Source organism: Podarcis bocagei (genome assembly GCF_964188305.1).
Source record: "Podarcis bocagei genome assembly, chromosome: 10".
Lineage (NCBI taxonomy): Eukaryota > Metazoa > Chordata > Lepidosauria > Squamata > Lacertidae > Podarcis > Podarcis bocagei.
Window position 1 is genome coordinate 46,151,804 of NC_138135.1, and position 19,282 is coordinate 46,171,085.

The 19,282-nt window shown below is 42.1% G+C and overlaps 2 protein-coding genes across 3 annotated transcripts in view; both read left to right on the top strand.

Annotated features, from left to right (window-relative positions):
- On the top strand, positions 1 to 6,807 carry CCDC107 (coiled-coil domain containing 107). The gene is made up of 6 exons (XM_081211975.1): positions 1 to 567; positions 1,757 to 1,962; positions 3,383 to 3,449; positions 4,119 to 4,209; positions 5,042 to 5,151; positions 6,275 to 6,807. Exons 1-6 carry the CDS (start codon positions 414 to 416, stop codon positions 6,562 to 6,564), a joined length of 918 nt encoding a protein of 305 aa, XP_081068101.1. The 5' UTR covers positions 1 to 413; the 3' UTR covers positions 6,565 to 6,807.
- A 1,430-nt stretch (positions 6,808 to 8,237) lies between these two features.
- The window catches only part of CAPS2 (calcyphosine 2), a 33,484-nt gene continuing 22,439 nt past the window's right edge, over positions 8,238 to 19,282 (top strand). The window contains exons 1-7 of one of the 2 annotated variants that reach the window (XM_081211957.1): positions 8,238 to 8,338; positions 13,568 to 13,669; positions 14,260 to 14,306; positions 15,765 to 15,810; positions 16,308 to 16,433; positions 18,441 to 18,473; positions 18,891 to 19,079. In XM_081211957.1, coding sequence (XP_081068083.1) covers positions 13,589 to 13,669; positions 14,260 to 14,306; positions 15,765 to 15,810; positions 16,308 to 16,433; positions 18,441 to 18,473; positions 18,891 to 19,079 — 522 coding nt within the window. In that variant the 5' untranslated portion in view covers positions 8,238 to 8,338; positions 13,568 to 13,588. Of the gene's footprint in view, positions 8,339 to 8,487; positions 8,746 to 13,567; positions 13,670 to 14,259; positions 14,307 to 15,764; positions 15,811 to 16,307; positions 16,434 to 18,440; positions 18,474 to 18,890; positions 19,080 to 19,282 lie in introns of those variants that run through there. The other variant, XM_081211956.1, reaches the window with a different exon arrangement.

Consider the following 19,282-nt stretch of genomic DNA (forward strand, 5'->3'; position numbering starts at 1 on the left):
TATATAGGCAACCGGCAGTTTTCCCTCCGCTATGTTTTCCTCAGAGAGCCGATTCTGCTCATTCGCGTCAATGGGTCTACCCCGAGTTGAACTAGCTAACGTAGCTCTCTAATTTCCTATGAAGAGCGTCACGAAGGCAAAAGGCGCTTCGGTTTCTCGTGTCGCCTGGAGCCCGGCAGGGGGCGCCAGAAAGAAAAGCGGAGGCGTCGCGGGGCCGGAAGTCGCCCTTCCCACGTTAATGGTTTCCTCTCCCAACTTCCTTCGCTCTTTCGCTACTGACTCTCGCTCTCCCCAGGCGTATTGCCAGTGGACGAAGCCGACACGAGCCGCTCGTCGATTCCCGGCTGGCCGAGGACCGTTTGCCGCCCTCCGCTTCTCCTTTTGGTCTTGCTGTTCCTTTCCCCGCTGCCGTCATGGTGCTGTCGTCGGTGCAGCAGGTGTTCATCTCCGTCTTGCTGGTGCTCTGCGTTTTCGTGGTGATACCGAGGATGTTCGGCGGAAGCGGCAGGTCCCCGCGGGGGGCCAAGGCCTCCCCTGGTCGCCACGATCCCCACCAGCAGCGTCACGGTATATGGTGTCGGCCACCTTCCCCTTCCCATCCCTGCAGTCCGGTTATAGAGGGAAACGAGGGAGCTTCATTAGACTAGTTAGCGAACTGTGTTTTTCCTTCAGGAAGATCCTTTTTCCAAGCAATCTTCCTTAAGCCCCGCCCCCATTTTAAAATATTTTTTTTGCCGCAAAGGTATGGGTGATACTGGAGGAGAAAGGTGATGCTGGGCATTAACCGTCATCAGTGTCACATGTTATTAGTGTGCTACGAAACAGTTCCAACTTTTGAATGTTGCCTTCCCCCTTTAACTCATTCTTTTTCTTTTTGGAATAATAATATTTTGAGTTGTAGTACTGAATTAGTCCCAAGGAAGGTGAAAAACTGGCGACGAAGCTGCTCTGGCGAGCCAGCACCAGCGCAGCACACGGAAACGCCGTTTACCTTCCCGCTATAAAGCGGTACCTATTTATCTACTTGCACTTAGGAGTGCTTTCGAACTGCTAGGTGGGCAGGAGCTGGGACCGAAGACGGGAGCTCACCCCACCGCGGGAATTCGAACCACCGACCATGCGATCGGCAAACCCTAGGCGCTGAGGTTTTACCCACAGCGCCACCCGCATCCCTTTAATATACTAGTAGGCAATATACTAGTAGGCTCCATACTTCTCTTGTTACTCTGCCAGTGTGTCAAAGCTGTGGGGAATGGGAAATGTGTTTTGTGCTTTAACTGTATGTTGCTCATAACTTGCTTTATTTGTTTATACTTCAATGTTGCTTTTCCATTGTAAGATGGCTAAAGTATAGCAGTCTTTCAAGCTCCAGCACAACATAAAATCAAACAAAATGTCAACATATAGCACAAAATAAAATTAAAACATTCCCAGCCAATTCCTGTGTCTGATGTGACTTTGACCGCAGAGCTCCATCTGCAAAGAGGAGACGCTTAAGAGTTTTTAAGAGGGGCTAATTTTAAGTGTGGAGTGGAGAAGCCTCTTGTCATGTTCATTAGCATCAGCCAATTTCACACTATCGCACTGAGACTGTACCTAGAATTGCTTTCCACAGTGAAGCTGATTTCTCCATGCTGCAGAACAATTCTCTTCTTCACAGACTTGAGTGCTTCTCTTTTTTTATTTCAGTCTGTTTGTATGTGCATGTATGCATTACACATGTATGTATTACATGTATGTATTATTTGTTTTTCAGGTGGATCTGAGAGAATCTTGCAGTCACAGATGAATTCAGAGGGTTCTGAAAGCAAAACATACCAAAGCATCCAACAAATGAGAAATGCAATGGAGAAGGAGATGAAGACTGAGCGGACTAGAGGGAATGGCAAAGACTTTGCTTTAACACTCATGCCCTTGTATGCTGTTGGTGTGGGTGTATTTGCTTTATACAAGTTCTTAAAGGTAACTATTAGTAAGCAAGATAATTTATGATCCACATAGTTGTACAGAACTGGGATTTGTTCAGTCATGTGTGTAATGATAATGCCACTACCATGCCGCACTCCCAAACAACTAGAACAATGCAGGAAAAGGTAATGATAATGATGCCTCTGCACATAGCTTTTAGAACAGTCTCTGTTCTGACTCAAAGCAGAAACAAGACAAGATTCGCTCACTGCGAGAGGTGAAGTTACAGGGAACAAGACAGAGGGCCCTCTCGGTAGTGGCGTCCGCCCTGTGGAACATCCTCCCATCAGATGTCAAAGGAATTAACAACTATCTGACGTTTAGAAGACATCTGAAGGCAGCCCTGTTTAAGGAAGTTTTTAATGACTGATGTTTTAATGTATTTTTAATCTTTTGTTGGAAAGCCACCCAGAGTGGCTGGGGAATCCCAGCCAGATGGGCAGGGTAGAAATAAATTATTATTATTATTATTATTATTATTATTATTATTAGGATGACACATGCTCCCCTCACCATCATATTCAGCTGAGACCCTCAAGTAGCTTCCTGCTCTATGCTCCAGCAGGCAGCAAAACAAACATAGCAACAAACACAACCCCTGCCTAGACAAATGATTGACTCCAAAAGGAGAGGAGAAGTCAACAGCAAAGCCAATTGGAGTTGGAGGTGGTTGGGCCTGCATCACAGGAAAGGGTGTTTACAGATAGGCAGTCACCTAGTCTGATAGTGGAAGTAGAAATGATAACCAAGTGGAGAAGTGTATTTCTCCAGCAACACTTGAAATATGCACTGGCATACTAGGTTCTCCACAGCAAGTTTGCAACCTGGTCATAAATATATGTATTTCCAGTATTGAAGCCCTTTGCTTTCTCAGGAAAGAATGAAATATAAATGCCTTAGGCTGGACTTGTAAATGCTTTTACAGTCCAATAAATGTGGTTAGGAGTATAAGCAACAATTGTGTCTCCCAAAGGTTCTTCTATTAGAAAGGCTTTTGTGATATTACAGAAATATCTGTGTTGTATACAGAATTCAGATGACAAAAGGCAGTAGTGGGAATTTTAATCGTTCTTAGGATTGTATCTGAAATAAATTATACTAAAATCGGTATGACTAAATCAGGAAAACTGAATTGTAAGTTAAAGCATTATGACTAGGAAGGGGCTAGTTTTCAGCCTAGTTCAACAGGAAATTTTGGATTGATGCTGGTTTTGTCATTGTGAAGTCAGTGAGAATAAAGAGGCTGAAACATAAATTAAGCAGATGGGGAAATATGTTTTGGATTACACTATATTTCCAAGATAAAGTATTATTATCTGCCTCGTGTCTTCACATTAATCTAAACATTTTCTTAAGGTTTAGTTATTTTCAATATTAAAAGCTTTTGTGGTAAATTTTGTTTACTCTTTCATAGATGAAATCTCAAGAGGAAAGCTTATCCAAGCAAGAAAAAACTACAGAAGTTAAGACGAAAGAAACAGGTAAAAGTCGATTCAGAAATCTCTGGCCTAGAAATCTTTATCATACAGTTTGCACATAGTAGTTCAGGCAATCACACCTCAGCTTAAGAAGCTTGATATATTTTTTCTACAGCCCTTCTGTTCCCCTGTTTGTGTGAGCAGCAATCAAATTGGTGGAATTGTATAATCTTAATTGCTTTTTGGGCTGCTGTTTTATGAGTCAAGTGCATTCATGAAAATGCATTCCACTCACTGCTTACTGATAGTTATGGCAAAGCTACTTTGTATCATTATTCCTTAGCACAGACTACAGCAATCTACTTTGGAGAACAGAATTCTTGCAAGTATTGATAAAGTATGTATTTGGTTTTTAGGAAAAAATGTCTGTCAGATCAAATGCTGCTCATTTTATCAAATAAGTGAAGCTGTTTTTTCCTAGCCAATTTTGCTGGTAAAATGACATTTTCAAATTTTCTCTGCATTGTATTATTTATAATGCAATCCCAATCATGTTTATCCTGAAGTAAATTCAGTGAAACTTGGTTTTTTTAATATAAAAATAGGTTTAGGATTATAGCCCTTGAATGCTTTAGTCCAGTTCCATAGCTCCTCTGGAAAAGTAGAAAAATAGATTATTGGTTTTTAAATACCTATTAACACTGCTTTAAAAGTATTTGTTCTCACTTGTAGAACGCCAGCTTATGGAGTTGGAGCAGCATCTAGCACAGACAGAGAAAATGTTAAATTCTTTATTGAATCAGTTAGATCCACTTTCAAGCTGGTGAGTATTTTGGTGGGGATTTGATTTTGTAATATTTCAGCTCTTGAGACAATTGTGAGTTGGTAAATGTGATTAAACATCACAAGAATATTAGCATGTGATTTGTTTTGCTGTCTCCATATTTTCTGCATTAACAATAATTGACAATATATTAAAAAATTACTGGAACAATCTTTACACTCCCTTCCTAGACCCTAAATAGCATTTTGGTAATGTAGGCTACACAAGACTGGATGAGTAATTCAGATTTCAAGGTGCCAGTATTAAGTTTTCTTCATACAGGCTTTTCATCCATTTGGAGTATTTATAGGTCTGAATATTTTACGATTGAAAAATAAATTACACCAGTATCACTTGAATGACCCATTTAAACATTTATTAGACTAATAGTGGTAGATAGGTAGATGAGAGTTTGAGTATATCTTGGATCTCTTCTTTTGCATGTGTCTTGAGCAATATTACATAGATCCATTTATCGGCTTCTGCACACATCATGGCAGATGCAGTTAAGTTTTGTGCCTGTATTATCAATACAGTGTTGTTTGCTTCTTTGCACTTGCCAGTTTGTGTCCTGTAGTTTTAATCTGGATTGCAGAATCCTGACAGCAGGAGAATTCCTATTGCTTCTTTGATGTGATGAAAGGTGGTCCCTAGTGACTGGCATAGTTGAAAGATGGTTCCACAGCCTGTCTGATTCTTAAGTGAATAATTCTTACATAAGAATATATCACTGAGAGTTTTCTTATAAGAGGGCTAGGAAAAGTATTTTGGTGGCACATTAACAGTTGCTCTCTATTACTACCTGCTGACTTTTCAATTAATTTCATGTCAGCATTAATGCCTTGGCTTCGGAACAGAAAGATGAAATTATGGTACAGCTTGAGTCCATTAGGAAGCTGATGAAAGAAAGTGGATTGGACAAATCGACAATGAAACCAGAAGGTACTTACATCTTTAGTATGTTAAAATCACACTGTAATAACCCTGCTTGAGACTCTGGCTGAAGGTTTTGCATACGATTTTGCGGGTCTTGACATATTTGTATGACTTGGTGGTATAGTGTAGTATTGTTCTTTCTAAGCAATTAGAGGGCACAGCATACCTTCCCATTAGATCAGGGGTGGGAAATTTTTTTAGCCCAGCGGGTCAAATTGCTATTTGTCTCCACCTATGTTGGTTCTGTGTTTTGCAGGTGATCCTGCCAACCTGTCCCAAGTCCTTGTCCAGTAGTTTCCAAGTGTCTTAACACTCAGCTGTTTGTTGGACACTTGGGAACCACAGTGCTGAGCATAGGGCTGGGAGCACAGTCATAGCTAATCTAACAGGCTTGAACTCACTGCCCATTGGCTGATAGGCTGTGACTTCAAACCTGCTTTGTGCATGAATCAGTGGTGCTATTGAGTTTGCCATGGAATACTTAGGCATGCAGCTGAACCAGCTGCACCGCTACCTGACCATATATGACATAAGGCAGAACTTTCCAAATTGTGTTGCGACATGTGTGTCAGCTGTCATGTGTAGGGGTATTGCATGAACACTCCCTGCGCTCCTCTCAGCACTGGAAAGAGGTTAGTTTAACCTCTGGTTTGCTAGTAAAACTGAATTACTGTCATGAAATGATGCATGTCTAAAAAGTGTGTCACCAGCATGAAAAGTTTGGAAAGCTCTGACATAAGGTGCAGGGGAGATAGGTGTAGTTTGGAGAAAACAGGGGAGAACAGACCAAAGATTGCCCACCCTTTCATTACATTATTAGTGGATGCAAATCTGTGGCTTCTATGGTGTTCTTCACTCATTTTTATAGAGGAAGGTGGGCCTGTGAATTATCTATATATTTGTTTAAGCTACAGAACAAAAGAAACATTACTTATGATTTAATAGACAAGTTACAGAACTGTATACTTTAATGTAGTGTATACTGCCATCTCTAATAAAGCTGGTTGCTCATTTGCAATTTTCTGATAGCAGCTTTGTTTTAATTATTATACAGACAGTGGACTTAATTATAATTTTAAATCTCCCATTTTCTTCCCTCCCCTCTTTTTTTTTTTTTTTTGAAATTCAGATGTTAGCCACACGTGCCAAGAGAGGCTTGAAGATCTTATTCAGTCATTCAGTTCACATCCTGAGGCAGAGATGGGTGAGGGTGATAATGAAAACTGTGGGCATAAAGAGCTGTTTGCAGATATTGAGGAACACTGTGATGAAGAGGTGCATAAGCACTATGATCATGAGTTCTTGCTTAGTCCAACGGAAGACCCAAAGAAGATGGAAGATGATGAAGTAATTGATCAAGAAACAGCAGAACCAGAGACTGGGTTAAGACGACGTATTAAAAATGAATTAGGTAGATAAGATAAGTTATATTTAAAAACAAGATGAATTATTGCACATACTATAATGCACTTTTAAATTATTATGGAACAGGTTCACATTTCCTGCAATATGCATTGAAACAATATATTTATGAAACTTTTCTATTTATTCTACATAAAGGTATTTCTGAATATATTACCCTAAAAGCTCTATATAGTATTCCACTACACTGTAAAGATGCAATGTATTTTTTACAACTATTAAAGTCAAGGAATGGTAACAGATTATGTTGTATACATTTTTTTCTAATTTCTTACTTTTAAAGTCTACATGTTTCACATGAATGTCTCCACAGAAAGGATTTGGAGCAAATACTGTGTACTGACAAGCAGTGAGTCCTGGTTTTTTTTTATTTTTTACTTTTGTTCTGAAACAATTGAAATACTCTGGAAAGTTTATACAATTCACTGTGGAAAGGTACTGTACTGGGATAGCTTAGTTGGTAGAGCATGAGCCTCATGTTGGGTGAAAGATTCCTGGTCCCTTCCAACTGTACAATTCTATGATTCTGTTACCTCAATCTTAATAATTTTTGCCAGCCTTCCTGAAAATTGTGTAGAGCAGCAGAAGTATTGAAAAACTGACTAGCTAACAACAGTGAAATGTAGTAACTTACCTGATGGGGTGTCATATAACCCATATTTAGGTGTAAGTGGACAAAAACAGATGAAAAATGTTCCCTAAGTTTGAAATTTGAGGACAAATATTTCTTACTTATTTGATCCCTGCCAATACTATGAAGACAGAATTCTATGAATTTTTTTTTAAATAAGGCTTCAGTAGGATTGAAGAAGTATTAATCATAGGTGGTTTTACATATGAGGACATAATAATAATAATCTTTTCCTTAGCAGGTCTTAAAATCAGGTAAATGCATCCTCAGATGAGCAACCAAACATGACATATTACACTGTGTCATGATTTATTTAACAGAAATAAAGCTATCTTTGAATTCACACTTGTGTATTCTACATACAGTAAACTTAATTTCAAATTACTGTATCCATTACCAAGAGCAGCATAAAATACATTATGAGGGGGGGAACTTTTGTCAGGATAGAAAAACCTGACACGGATTGCCCTGCAGCCTGGGTATGGGGAAAAACAGCAACATGGTTCCATCTTACAACATAACGCTTGCATGGGATCATGAGCGAAATAGTGGCTTCTTGCATTACGAGAAAGCTGGCCGGTGCAGGAACTTTATAAAAACACACAAACCAGGGCCGCTCGCTGAAACAGGTGGGCAGCTGACGGCAAACATAGTAGCAAAAGTTGGCTCATATTTACCTCGTAATCCGATTTGTGGAATTGCCCCCCGGAACTTGTCCTGAGCACCGCGATGTTGTTATGGCAGCAGCGTATGGAGTAGAGAGGTTGTTGCAACGGTGGCCTTTAGTAGTCGCCCCTCCTTCCCGCTTGTAGGTATGCCTGGTAAAAAAAAAGAGCGCAAGCTCCAGGTGAGGAGCTGCCGCATTTTGACAAATGCAACGCTGTCTCTGCGATTTCAGGGGAAGGTAGATGGGTCGGTGGGTGGGTGGGTGCCCGCTTCCCTACATCCCCCCCCCCGTCTCTATGCGCCCCTCCTAGGGCAGCACCAGCAGCTCTAGGCTCGCTTCCTAGGGAGGAGCTCGCGGACTGTTCCCTCGGAACAAGCCCAGAAGACAGAGCAGAGGTGGGGCTGGGAAGGAGGCTGGACAAGGAAGCGCCCAGGCGGGAATAGGCCGAGGAAGGAAGGGACGTCGTCGCTGAGGTGAGAGCCGCAGACCATCGGGGCGCTCGCCCGGCCTCCCCGTTCGCCTCTCGGGGCGTCTTTTGAACTTAACGCGCCCAAGTGGCGGTTGAAGGGAGCGGGAGGCGTTCCGTCTTGTTTACCGGTCGCCTAGGCAACCGCGCGCGCCCAACGCAACCCTTCCCGGGAGCCGTTAACGGAGAAACTAGCGGGGCCTTTCAAATTCCAACCGCCGTTTCTCCGCCGCGCTTAGCTTCAAAGTCGGACCTCCACAGAGTTCGCGCGCGCGTGTGTGAGAGAAAAAGATTTGTTGGCGGGCCGCCTTCGCCGCCCCAACAGGGAGGGCGAGGAGCCATGGACGGAGCCGCGTTAACCGAGAGGCGGCCGCCACGCTTGGCCGCGGATCCCCAGCCCGGCGACAGGCGGCGGTGAGAGCTCCGCGGCCGCGCGCGCTTCTGGGGGCGAGGAAACGGGACCGTGCGCGAAGGAGTCCCGAGGGATCCCTTGCGTGCCCGAAGGCGCCGCCACCTAGGCTAGCTAAATATGTAGTAGAGCCCAAAGGAAGTCCCAGGGGGCCCCCTGCCTTTGTTGTTGTTGTTTAGTCGTTTAGTCGTGCCGGACTCTTCGTGACCCCATGGACCAGAGCACGCCAGGCACTTCTGTCTTCCACTGCCTCCCGCAGTTTGGTCAGACTCATGCTGGTAGCTTCGAGAACACTGTCCAGCCATCTCGTCCTCTGTCGTCCCCTTCTCCTGGTGCCCTCAATCTTTCCCAACATCAGGGTCTTTTCCAGGGAGTCTTCTCTTCTCATGAGGTGGCCAAAGTCTTGGAGCCTCAGCTTCACAATCTGTCCTTCCAGTGAGCACTCAGGGCTGATTTCCTTAAGAATGAATAGGTTTGATCTTCTTGCCGTCCATGGGACTCTCAAGAGTCTCCTCCAGCACCATAATTCAAAAGCATCAATTCTTCGGCGATCAGCCTTCTTTATGGTCCAGCTCTCATTTCCATACATCACTACTGGGAAAACCATAGCTTTAGGTCACTTTTAACCCCCAAGTTACTTTAAAAACTGTCCTGCAGGGCAGCCCCCCCCCCACATTTATTTGCAGATATTAATGTTGCTGCGGGAGGGAAGTAGATTATTAGAGGAGGGTCCCTTCCAACTCTGCCATTCTGTGGTTTTGTAAACAGGTCTGCTGGTTTAAATCGACGATTTAGTCAATATATTTTATTACCCGCCCTGTTCTATGGACTCAGGCAGGGTTACAGTGTTTCTCACCAGCAGGGGCAAAATAGGCTTTATTTCACCCCAGTCAAACACCCAGTTTGGCAAAAAAAACCCCAAATGCTGTTTTGCGTACACATGTACACACACACACACAGAGGCTAGGAGCCTCAATGGCGCCCCTCGGGAAACTTAACCTCGGGACAAAAAGCCTGGCTAGCCCTCCCATAGTTACTGGCTCTGCCACCAGTAATGAGAGAAGAATCATTGCCCTCAAAGGACAGCAAACCTTGACCCTAACTGAGTCTTCCAAGTGAATCAGTGGCTATTGGCCATCATGGAAACTATGCTCAGGGTGGACTTTGGTAATATAGTATGGTGCCCTGAGAGAGGACAATATTTGGCACCTCCCCATACAATATTTCTTATTTTCAAATGTCATACTCCCTCTTGTCTTCTGTTATATGCATGCTTGCAAGCGTACTACATCTTAGTTGAAACAAGTCACCCTTCTGGCTCAGGTTGGTAGCCGTGTTGGTCTGACACAGTAGAAAAATATATATAAAAATAAAAAAATTGTCCAGTAGTACCTTAGAGACCAACTAAGTTTGTTCTTGGTATGAGCTTTCGTATCTGAAGAAGTGTGCATGCACACGAAAGCTCATACCAAGAACAAACTTAGTTGGTCTCTATGGTGCTACTGGACAATTTTTTAATTTTTAAAAATATATTTCTACCCTTCTGACTGGGTGCCTACTTTGCACTGGTACCCATATAAATAGAGGTTCCATTATTTCAATTTCAATTTATTTATATATTGCATTAGCCATGTGGCCATAGCATGATATACATTAAAATAACAACATAAAATGGGGGTGGGGAGGTAAAGGTAGGTATCGTCCTGGGCGATTAGTTAGAGAAAGAAAGAAAACAACAACAAAAACAAACAACAAAAACAAACAAACAAACAAAAAAACTGCTGAGGCTGGAGGAGGACCGTTAAAGGGTCCTTCAGCTCCTCAGATTTGTCCTAACTTGATTGTCCTTGTACAATAAGGCTACTTGGAGTTTCGTTCGATTGTGCGGCGTGTCGACTGCAACTGTGGTGTTAAGGAAGAAGTTAGTGCTGCTTTCCTCTTCATCACACTAAGCAGGAAGTTAGCTGTCATCTCGGTAATCCAACAATCAGAATCCTGCAAAAAGAGGGACACTATCCAAGGCTGGATTGGGAGATGGAACTTATTCACGAGGGGAGTTAAAAACCGAGATCTTTCATCTGTCCAGTTGGGACAGAAGAGCATTACATGTTCCATAGTCTCCAGGGACGTGTCATTACAGGTGCATGTTCTATTTGCGATGGGAACTCTGGAATAACGACCCGAGAGAACTGCTGTAGGAAAACAGTTGAGACGGGCACAGGTAAAGGCCCTTCGCTTAGCCTCCGAAGAAATTGTGAAGCAGTATAGAGGGATCCCTTCAGGGGGTGGAATAGCTAGGGCTAGGCCTGAACACGGTCCTCTTGCATAGGAAGCTGTGTTAGAGAAGTCAAGTTGCTGTAGTTTCTTTTTAATTAGAGGTAGGGCCGCCGGGCTGATACACTCTAAGTTAAGAACAGTTTTACAATTCAGATTGAGAAGAGAGCGGAATTTGAGGTTAATTGTAGTTTTCCAAGGGGAGTTATGAATATCTCCTAGGATCAGATTGGAAAAACCACCTCTAATTCGGGCATCCGATGCTAATAGGTGGAGGCTGTAGGAAATGGCTCAACTCCATGCTCGTTTAACAATTGAGGGCTGGGCGAACTCGAGTCGTAAGGCTGCACCTGAGACACATCTCGGGATGCCGGAAAGAGATCTCAGAAACATATGAAGTGGGCGATCCAAGTTACCTGATATTGCTGTAGTCCATACTTCGCATCCGTATAGTAATTTAGGGACAACTTTGGCATTAAATATTTGAATTGCTGCTGGAAGGTGTTTGCCGCCCTTCTGGTGGTAAAATCGGACAATGGCGTTAGAGGTCGTGGTTGCAGCGAGAAAGGCAGATTGTAGATGGGTGGACCAGGAGAGATTATAAGTGAATATTAGGCCTAGATATTTGAAGGCTTTTACCTTTTCTAAATAGCCACCTGTGATCTTAAGCGGCTCCAACTTGAGTTTGCGGGAACGAGTGAAGTGGAGGACTTTCGATTTTTTATAATTAATATTGAGAGCTTCCGCCTTACAATAGGCGATAAATGCATTAACTGCATTTGCTAGGTCCGCAGCTGTTCTGGATAAGATGACGGCATCATCAGCATAGAAAAGGGAGGCAACGGGGTGGCCTGCTAAATGAGGAGGATACTTAGATGCTAGCTTCAGAGTGAAAATTGCATCATGAAGATAAAGATTAAATAGTAAAGGGGCCAAGAGACAACCTTGTCGGACGCCCCTGGCCGTTGGAAATGGAAGAAGAAGAAGAAGAGTTTGGATTTGATATCCCGCCTTTCACTCCCCTTCAGGAGTCTCAAAGCGGCTAACAATCTCCTTTCCCTTCCTCCCCCACAACAAACACTCTGTGAGGTGAGTGGGGCTGAGAGACTTCAAAGAAGTGTGACTGGCCCAAGGTCACCCAGCAGCTGCATGTGGAGGAGCGGAGACACGAACCCGGTTCCCCAGATTACGTGACTACCGCTCTTAACCACTACACCACACTGGCTCTCTTTTTTGGAGAGTAGTGAGGGAGCCGTTGGGACCACTTCGGACGCGAGCTGTGGTGTTTGAATAAAGAGAAATAATTAGGGAGAGGAGGTGCGGATCAATTCCCAGGTGGGCAAGTTTGGACCATAATCTCTGCCTAGGAATGGAATCAAAGGCGGCCTCCAGATCCATGAAAGCGGCAAATAGGTGGCCTTGCCTTGGAGCAGTGTATTTACTGGCAAGGTGATAGAGAGTTAGACAGTGGTCCATGGTTGACGCTGACTTTCGGAAACCGATCTGTTCTAGCGGTAGAATGTTCCTCTCCTGGACCCATGAGAGAAGTTCCCCCAGTAAAACAGCGGCAAATATTTTCCCCGGGATGGATAATAAACTGATGGGGCGATAGTTCCTTGGGATGTTTGGCTGGCCGCCTTTGAAGATCGGGACTATTATAGCTTCTCTCCAGGAGTCGGGGATGTCTAGGGCAGAGGAGATAGCGGTGAATACAGGAGTCAGGTGTTTGCTCCACCAAAGAGGATCAGTCAGGAAAAGGTCCAACGGGACCATGTCTGGGCCGGGGGCCTTATTTCTTCGCATTGACATTATGATGTTGAAAATGCGGGTTGAGGTAAAGTTTATTGAGGAAGTGGAACTAAGCGAACAGAAACCGAGGTCCGACGGGGACTGAAGGAGATCTGTAAGATGATTTGGAGAAGTGAAACTGGTTAAATAATAGGCAATCCATTCATCAGGGGAAATCTGGGTAGCTGGAGGTTCCATTATTTTTAGTACATTTAACTGGTTTGTTCTATGTATTGATCATGTATCCCTGAGTTAATTTATTTGTTGTATGAATATGACAAAATTGAATAAAACTACAGAAAAGTCCTTCATAGTGTAATGTAAGGTTACCAGAAGTCCCCGTTTCCCTGGGTCAGTCCCTGGATTTACAAACCAGTCCCCATACAAAATCCATTGAAGTTGAAAATTGTCCCCGGATTCATTGAAAACAATATGGTAACCTTAGTGTAATGACTAATTTGTGCTTGTACTGAATGAAAATTTAGAACTTACAGTATCCAAGGTTGGACTTTGAAACTCTGGTTTTAAGCTGCATCTGGTTGAGCCTGAAGTATGACATTTTTTAAGGCTGATAGATGCTCTCATTTTAAACAATAAATTGAGACCTGCAGTAACTGAATTGAATGCTTATGGAGAGAACTGCAGTTCAGGAGGGAATTAATTATTATGGGAAATACTGTTTTGTTAATATCCTTCTTAGCACAAGTCATTCTTTCTCCCATCCTGTGAGAATAACCTTTTTTTTCCTCCCCCCTTTTTCTACAGGTAGTTAATACCTGAATTCAAATGGATTTAGAGATTAAAGGAGTTGCTGCATCTCCAAGAAAGCAAGTAGCTCTGTCCTCAAGGAACTACAAACTTGCTCAAGTAAGTTGAGCATATTAAAGATATATATATATATATATCTCATTAAGCATTCTCTGGAAAGTCCTTGGTACATACGGTAGGTGAAGTTCAGTACTGGATCCTCTTTCATATTTTCCTCTCATTGCTCATGTTATAATTTTTCAAAACAATCCCTTGTTACAACATACTATCAGACACCACATCTGTCCTATCCTGTTGTGGTATGAAAAATACCATGTCACTAAAATGAAATGTCACTAAATACTGTAAGAGCTGCTTAGTGTGTAACACTAAGTCAAATCATTGTTTAGCCATTGTGGAAACACGAGGGTTCTCGGAGAGGAGATTTCAGTTGCTGCACTGCAACCCTGGTCTTCCTGCTGCTGTGCTGCTGCAAGGTTTAAAGTGTCATCCAATCCTGGGGCTATGGTTTGTCTCCTCCAGACAAATCACATGCTGTAAACCCAAGAACAAACCTTGGTTTCTCCCCTACTGTGCCCATCATTTAAATGTGTTTCGACCCTGATTTGAAAGATTTCAAATCTTAAGAGTTTAGAAATATGGAAAAAAACCCTGGAATTAAACATGGTTCTATTTTTTTCTTCCCTTAGGGATGGAGGCCACATACAAAAACGAAACATGGCCCTCGACCAGCTGAGTAAGTCAATGTTTCCATATTTTTTTTACTGTCTATGTTTTGTTTACTGTCTCCCCCCCTCCCACCCCTTCACAGCACTGTCACATTTTTCATTTCATATGAATCCAAAGCAGCCCTTCCTTCTGTTAATGGAAGTTCAGCTGGTCCAGTGGATGCTGTTCCTCTTGGAAGGAGAATGGCTATTTTCTCAGATTCCTCCTGTCTCTTCCTTCCCCACCTCCCACATTGCTCTTGAGGGCATTCCAGTCCTCCAGAGCAGATTTGCAGGGGAAGGGGGAATCCCCCAAAAATCCTACCTTCTGCTTTCGTGAGTAGATCTTCAGCCTTAGGATCTCTAGCTCTAACTCTCTGAAAATAAGAATTGCTTAGTACCAGACTTTTCTTACATAATTCTACAAAGAGAAATAGTAATTCTCATGAATTTGTGTGTGTGTGTGTGTGTGTGTGTGTGTGTATCTATAGGGTCCGTGTTCTTGTTTTTATATGTTACTTTGTTACTTTGCTTTCACATATTTCTCAATGAACAAGTTCATATGTTGAAGAAAACTATGTAGAGAGAAATGTATCATTCTTTTTACTACAATTATTCCAGAGTTTCATGTGCTTTTCAAACAAGTTTTGTACTTGAAAATTATTTTTTACATAGGGATTACAGTTATCTAGGTACAGAGGGCTGTTGGGTTCAGGAATGAAAGATGTAGACAAAGGAGAAAAACTAGCCGACTGATGTGAAAGCAATGTTTGGGGACATCAAGACTTTGTGAGCTAGAGAGGATTTAGGAAGACTATGAAGGCAGAAAGATAGGGATTGCTGCTGAGCATGCATCTATGTACACTGGGTGAAGTAAGTAGAAGTGTTATTATAGATAACATTTAGTGGCAGTGGAGCCTTGCTGAGCACTGTTTTCTTCTTGCAAATCTTTACACATTTCAACATTTCAATTATTTCACTGAGAACTAGAGTGGTCTCAGATGCTAAATATTAATAGCAGACCAAATGCCTCTTTCTAAATCATAAATATTCACAAATGCATCACCCACTTTCACTACGATTCACTTGATTACTGGATGGTTATAAGAGAAATAATAACAATAAATTTATTAAGAAAGGTAATAGAAATGCAATGTTGAATTGCTACTTATCTGAGTGAAGAGTGAAAAAGAATTAATCTTCACTGGCTCAAGCTTTATGAGATGGTAACAACAAATTGCCTTCCAGAACTTCCTCACAGAACTTCAAGGGTCCTTTGCAAATGGGGATGGAAATAGTCTGAAGTGCATTTATTTTCTTTATTTTCTTCTTTTACCTGATTCCATAAGGAAAAGGAGGGTTGGAACTTTTTAATTAGACCCCTTTAGAAATCAATGAAACTTCTTGAAAAGAAAACATTGTGGCATCTGAAAACCAAAGGAAGTTTTGAAAGCTTGCTACATTTTCTAATTTCTGATTTTCTACAGAGTTCCATGCCTTGATTTGGGAAAGCTGGGAGATTCAGAGGATGAGGTAACAATTATCTATTAATTCCAGAAAATTAACCAACTTTTAGATGTGGCAGTTGCTGGAAGTAAAAAACAATATAATATCTAGATCTCATAGTGGTAGCTTGAATATGCTGCCCTAGTTGTCACCAGTCATCTTAACTAATTTTCTGAATTCATTAGAACATTCTTTTAATAAGTTGGGTAGAATATGCAGCCGTGTGTGATATTTCAGGATAGAAAACTGTTTTGCAGCTCCTAATTGGCATTATTTGGATTAGGTTTATGTAAAAAACAACACTTCTCTCTGAAATTCGTATTGTTACTTGTGTGTGATAAAACTCTTGCCACAACACACATGATACTTGTGGCTGACTAATGTGGTCAGATAGCTCATCCTTGTGTAGTTCCAGTGTCCATAAATTTTATGAATTTGCTTCCTGAATTCTTGGGCAATTGGTATTCTGCAACAGTTTAACAAAGCATAACACTTTGCCTTTTTAAAAAGTCCTTTTATTTTAGGATGGTGATCCCTACACTCCATACAGTGGTGGACAGCCTCATACTGGTCTACTACTTTCATCTTCGAATATCAGCTGGGGTACTCCATTACAGAGCCCTTATGCACAACATTATGATATTCAACAGGTTAGTTTGTTAACAGGAGTATTTTCAAGCTATATCATCTTCAGGGTTATAGGAGATGAGGCACAAGGAGTGGGGTGTACTATCTTGGAAGGAAGAACATAAAGTATAAGCAAAGCCTGCTCTTCTCATCCAGCAAGGCTAGGGTGGCTATGTGGACCTACTCACCTGCTGCTTCTGGTGAATGCCATGGCAGTCCATAATCTGCACAAAATTTTGCTTGATGGTTGCCATTAATTTGATTTTAATTTGATTTAATTAATTTTATAATGAATGTTTTAGAATGTTGGACTATTTTGATTGTTGTTAGCCGCCCTGAGCCCAGCTTCGGCTGGGGAGGGCGGGATATAAATAAAATTTATTATTATTATTGTTGTTGTTGTTGTTATTATTATTAATAAAACATCACTCATCCATGGCATGATCATTCATAAGCGGTGCATGACCAAGTGGTGGACTGAATGAGGGCCAATGTACCGCAACTGAATTCAGAGATGCATTGTATAGGTGAGTGCTGCAGCAGGGAGTGCCAGAGCAGACAGAGGGAGGCATTGAATCCCCATGATCCAAATTTTTCTCTTGTTAAACCCCCAAACCAGAAATAAAACTATGCCAGTCCTGAAGCTGTTTTAGTGAATTACCCTTCCATGGGAACCAATGGGAGGGAAACTGGAGGGGTGGAAAAGCACCAGAATTACCAGGAAAAGAGCTGCTCCTACCCAGCTTCTGTCCCAACTGGTGCAAGCTCAGGATGGATTGGATGCGGCAGTTCATTTATCATGGACACACCTCTTTTCCCGCCCCCAGTAGGATTACTCTGGTCATTAGGTACCAGTGGCGTAGCGTGGGGGGTGCCAGGGGTGCCGGCCGCACCGGGCGCAACATCTGGGGGGGGCGCGCTCGCTGCCTCCGGAGTCGCCGAAGATCTTCGGGCGCAGGCTGTAGCGGAGCCGCATGTCTCGCGGAACCGCCGAGCTGTGCGCGCGTCCAGGCTGAAGGCGCCCGGCAGGCAGCGGCTCTCAGCGCTCGCCGCGGAGGACGCGCCAGGCAGCCCCTCCTCACAGCCCCGCCTCCGCCGGTGCTGCTGCAGCTGCTGGGCAGTTGTATTTTCCTCGCCTCTCTGCCCCCCTCCTCCTCCGGGCAAGCGGCGTCGTTTGGGCGGCAGCGCCAGCGGCAACTCGCGGGTTAGGGGGGGCGCAAATTACTTGCCTTGCCCCGGGTTAGGGGGCGCAAATTACTTGCGTTGCCCCGGGTGCTGAGAACTCACGCTACGCCGCTGTTAGGTACAGTACAACCTTGCTGGTGTCTAACATTTTGATGAAATAATGTTTATTTTTAGGGTATTAATAGCAGATATTTCAATGTCCTAATTTTGGAAAAATGTTATTTGTACTTTAGTAAATGCCCATATTTCTCAAAAGAAATTAAATATTTTATAGCACGTAAAATGTGCTGGAAAAGTGCAAAAGGGTAACGGTTTGACTTCTACTTTTAAGTACATATTATATTTTTATGTTGTGATCTTGTTCACTGATTAACATGCATCACCGCCCTAAATACACTGGTCATGATTGTATTCAGTATGGCTCTACCATACCCATTTATAGAGGAAAAGAGTCTTATTCATTTATGTAGCTGCATCAGCCATTTGCATGACATTACTAATTACGGCAGTCAGTTGTTTCAGTGGAACATTCAACTGAATGGCCATGATTAAAGGGTCTGTAGAAGACAGTTTCATGCATGTCCTGTCTGATAACACCAAAGTGTATAGAATATGCATGTGTGCCTCTGGGTTATGTATAAGGACTGTTGGTGTAGATGGGAGTAAGACTTACAGAGTTCATTAGAGGCAACTTCTGATTAAGCATTGTGTTGCACTTAAATATTTATAACTAATTTATTTTCCCCCTTAAGTCATATCTGAAATTAATTTCTGTTTGAATTATATTAACTATAAATCTTTTTTAAAAATATTTTATTTATGTTTCTGCTCTTTCTCTTACCCAGACAGCAAGAAAAACAGAGCTGGAGAAAGCTGAGGTAATATAGTTAAAGAAACATATTAAACAAAACTGTGTGTGTGTTTCAAAATAATAATGAAATCATTAATATTTCTGCTTTGGTCCAATAATAGAAAAATAAATCATCCAGATGCTGAAAACTATTTTCGAAAAAGTTTGCCAGTTTATAGTTTCATATTTCCCATTTATGATTTGCATGTGAAATGTGGATTGCTATATTCAATATAATAATGGAAGTTTGTAGAAATATTTGTCCATTACACCCTTGTGTAGTTAATTGGTATAATAATAAACTGCCCTATTGACAAATAACTCGACTTTCATTTTACAATTGTACCATGATAGTTTTTGGCAATTTTTAAAAAACGAAGTGTTCGCTATTAAACTTTCACAATTGCAGTTGCTGTTTTGACTGCTCCCAATGATTCATTCTCAGCTTTCTTTGTGGGAGCAAAAGACAGTACCAGAAAATTTGCCACCCCCAACAGATAAATACAAACTCAAGTATCAGCAGTATGAAGCAGAAATGAAAGAGGGATATAAACAGTATTCTCAAAGAGTTGCAGAAAAAAAAGCAAAGAATAACCAACAACACAAACCTGCAGAAAGAATGGCTGAGGAAAAGGTAACATTCATACTTCATTTGACACTGGGAACTCTACTAACCTTTATGTGAAAGTACTGTGTTCAGACAAGTGGTGGTATATAGAATTTAACATACTATTTTTATAAGTTGCATACTGCCTTGATTCAGAGAACAGAATTAGCACTGAGGAAATAAGTTCTCATAGGTGGATCACCAGGTGCTCAAAGTCTACATCATTTCAA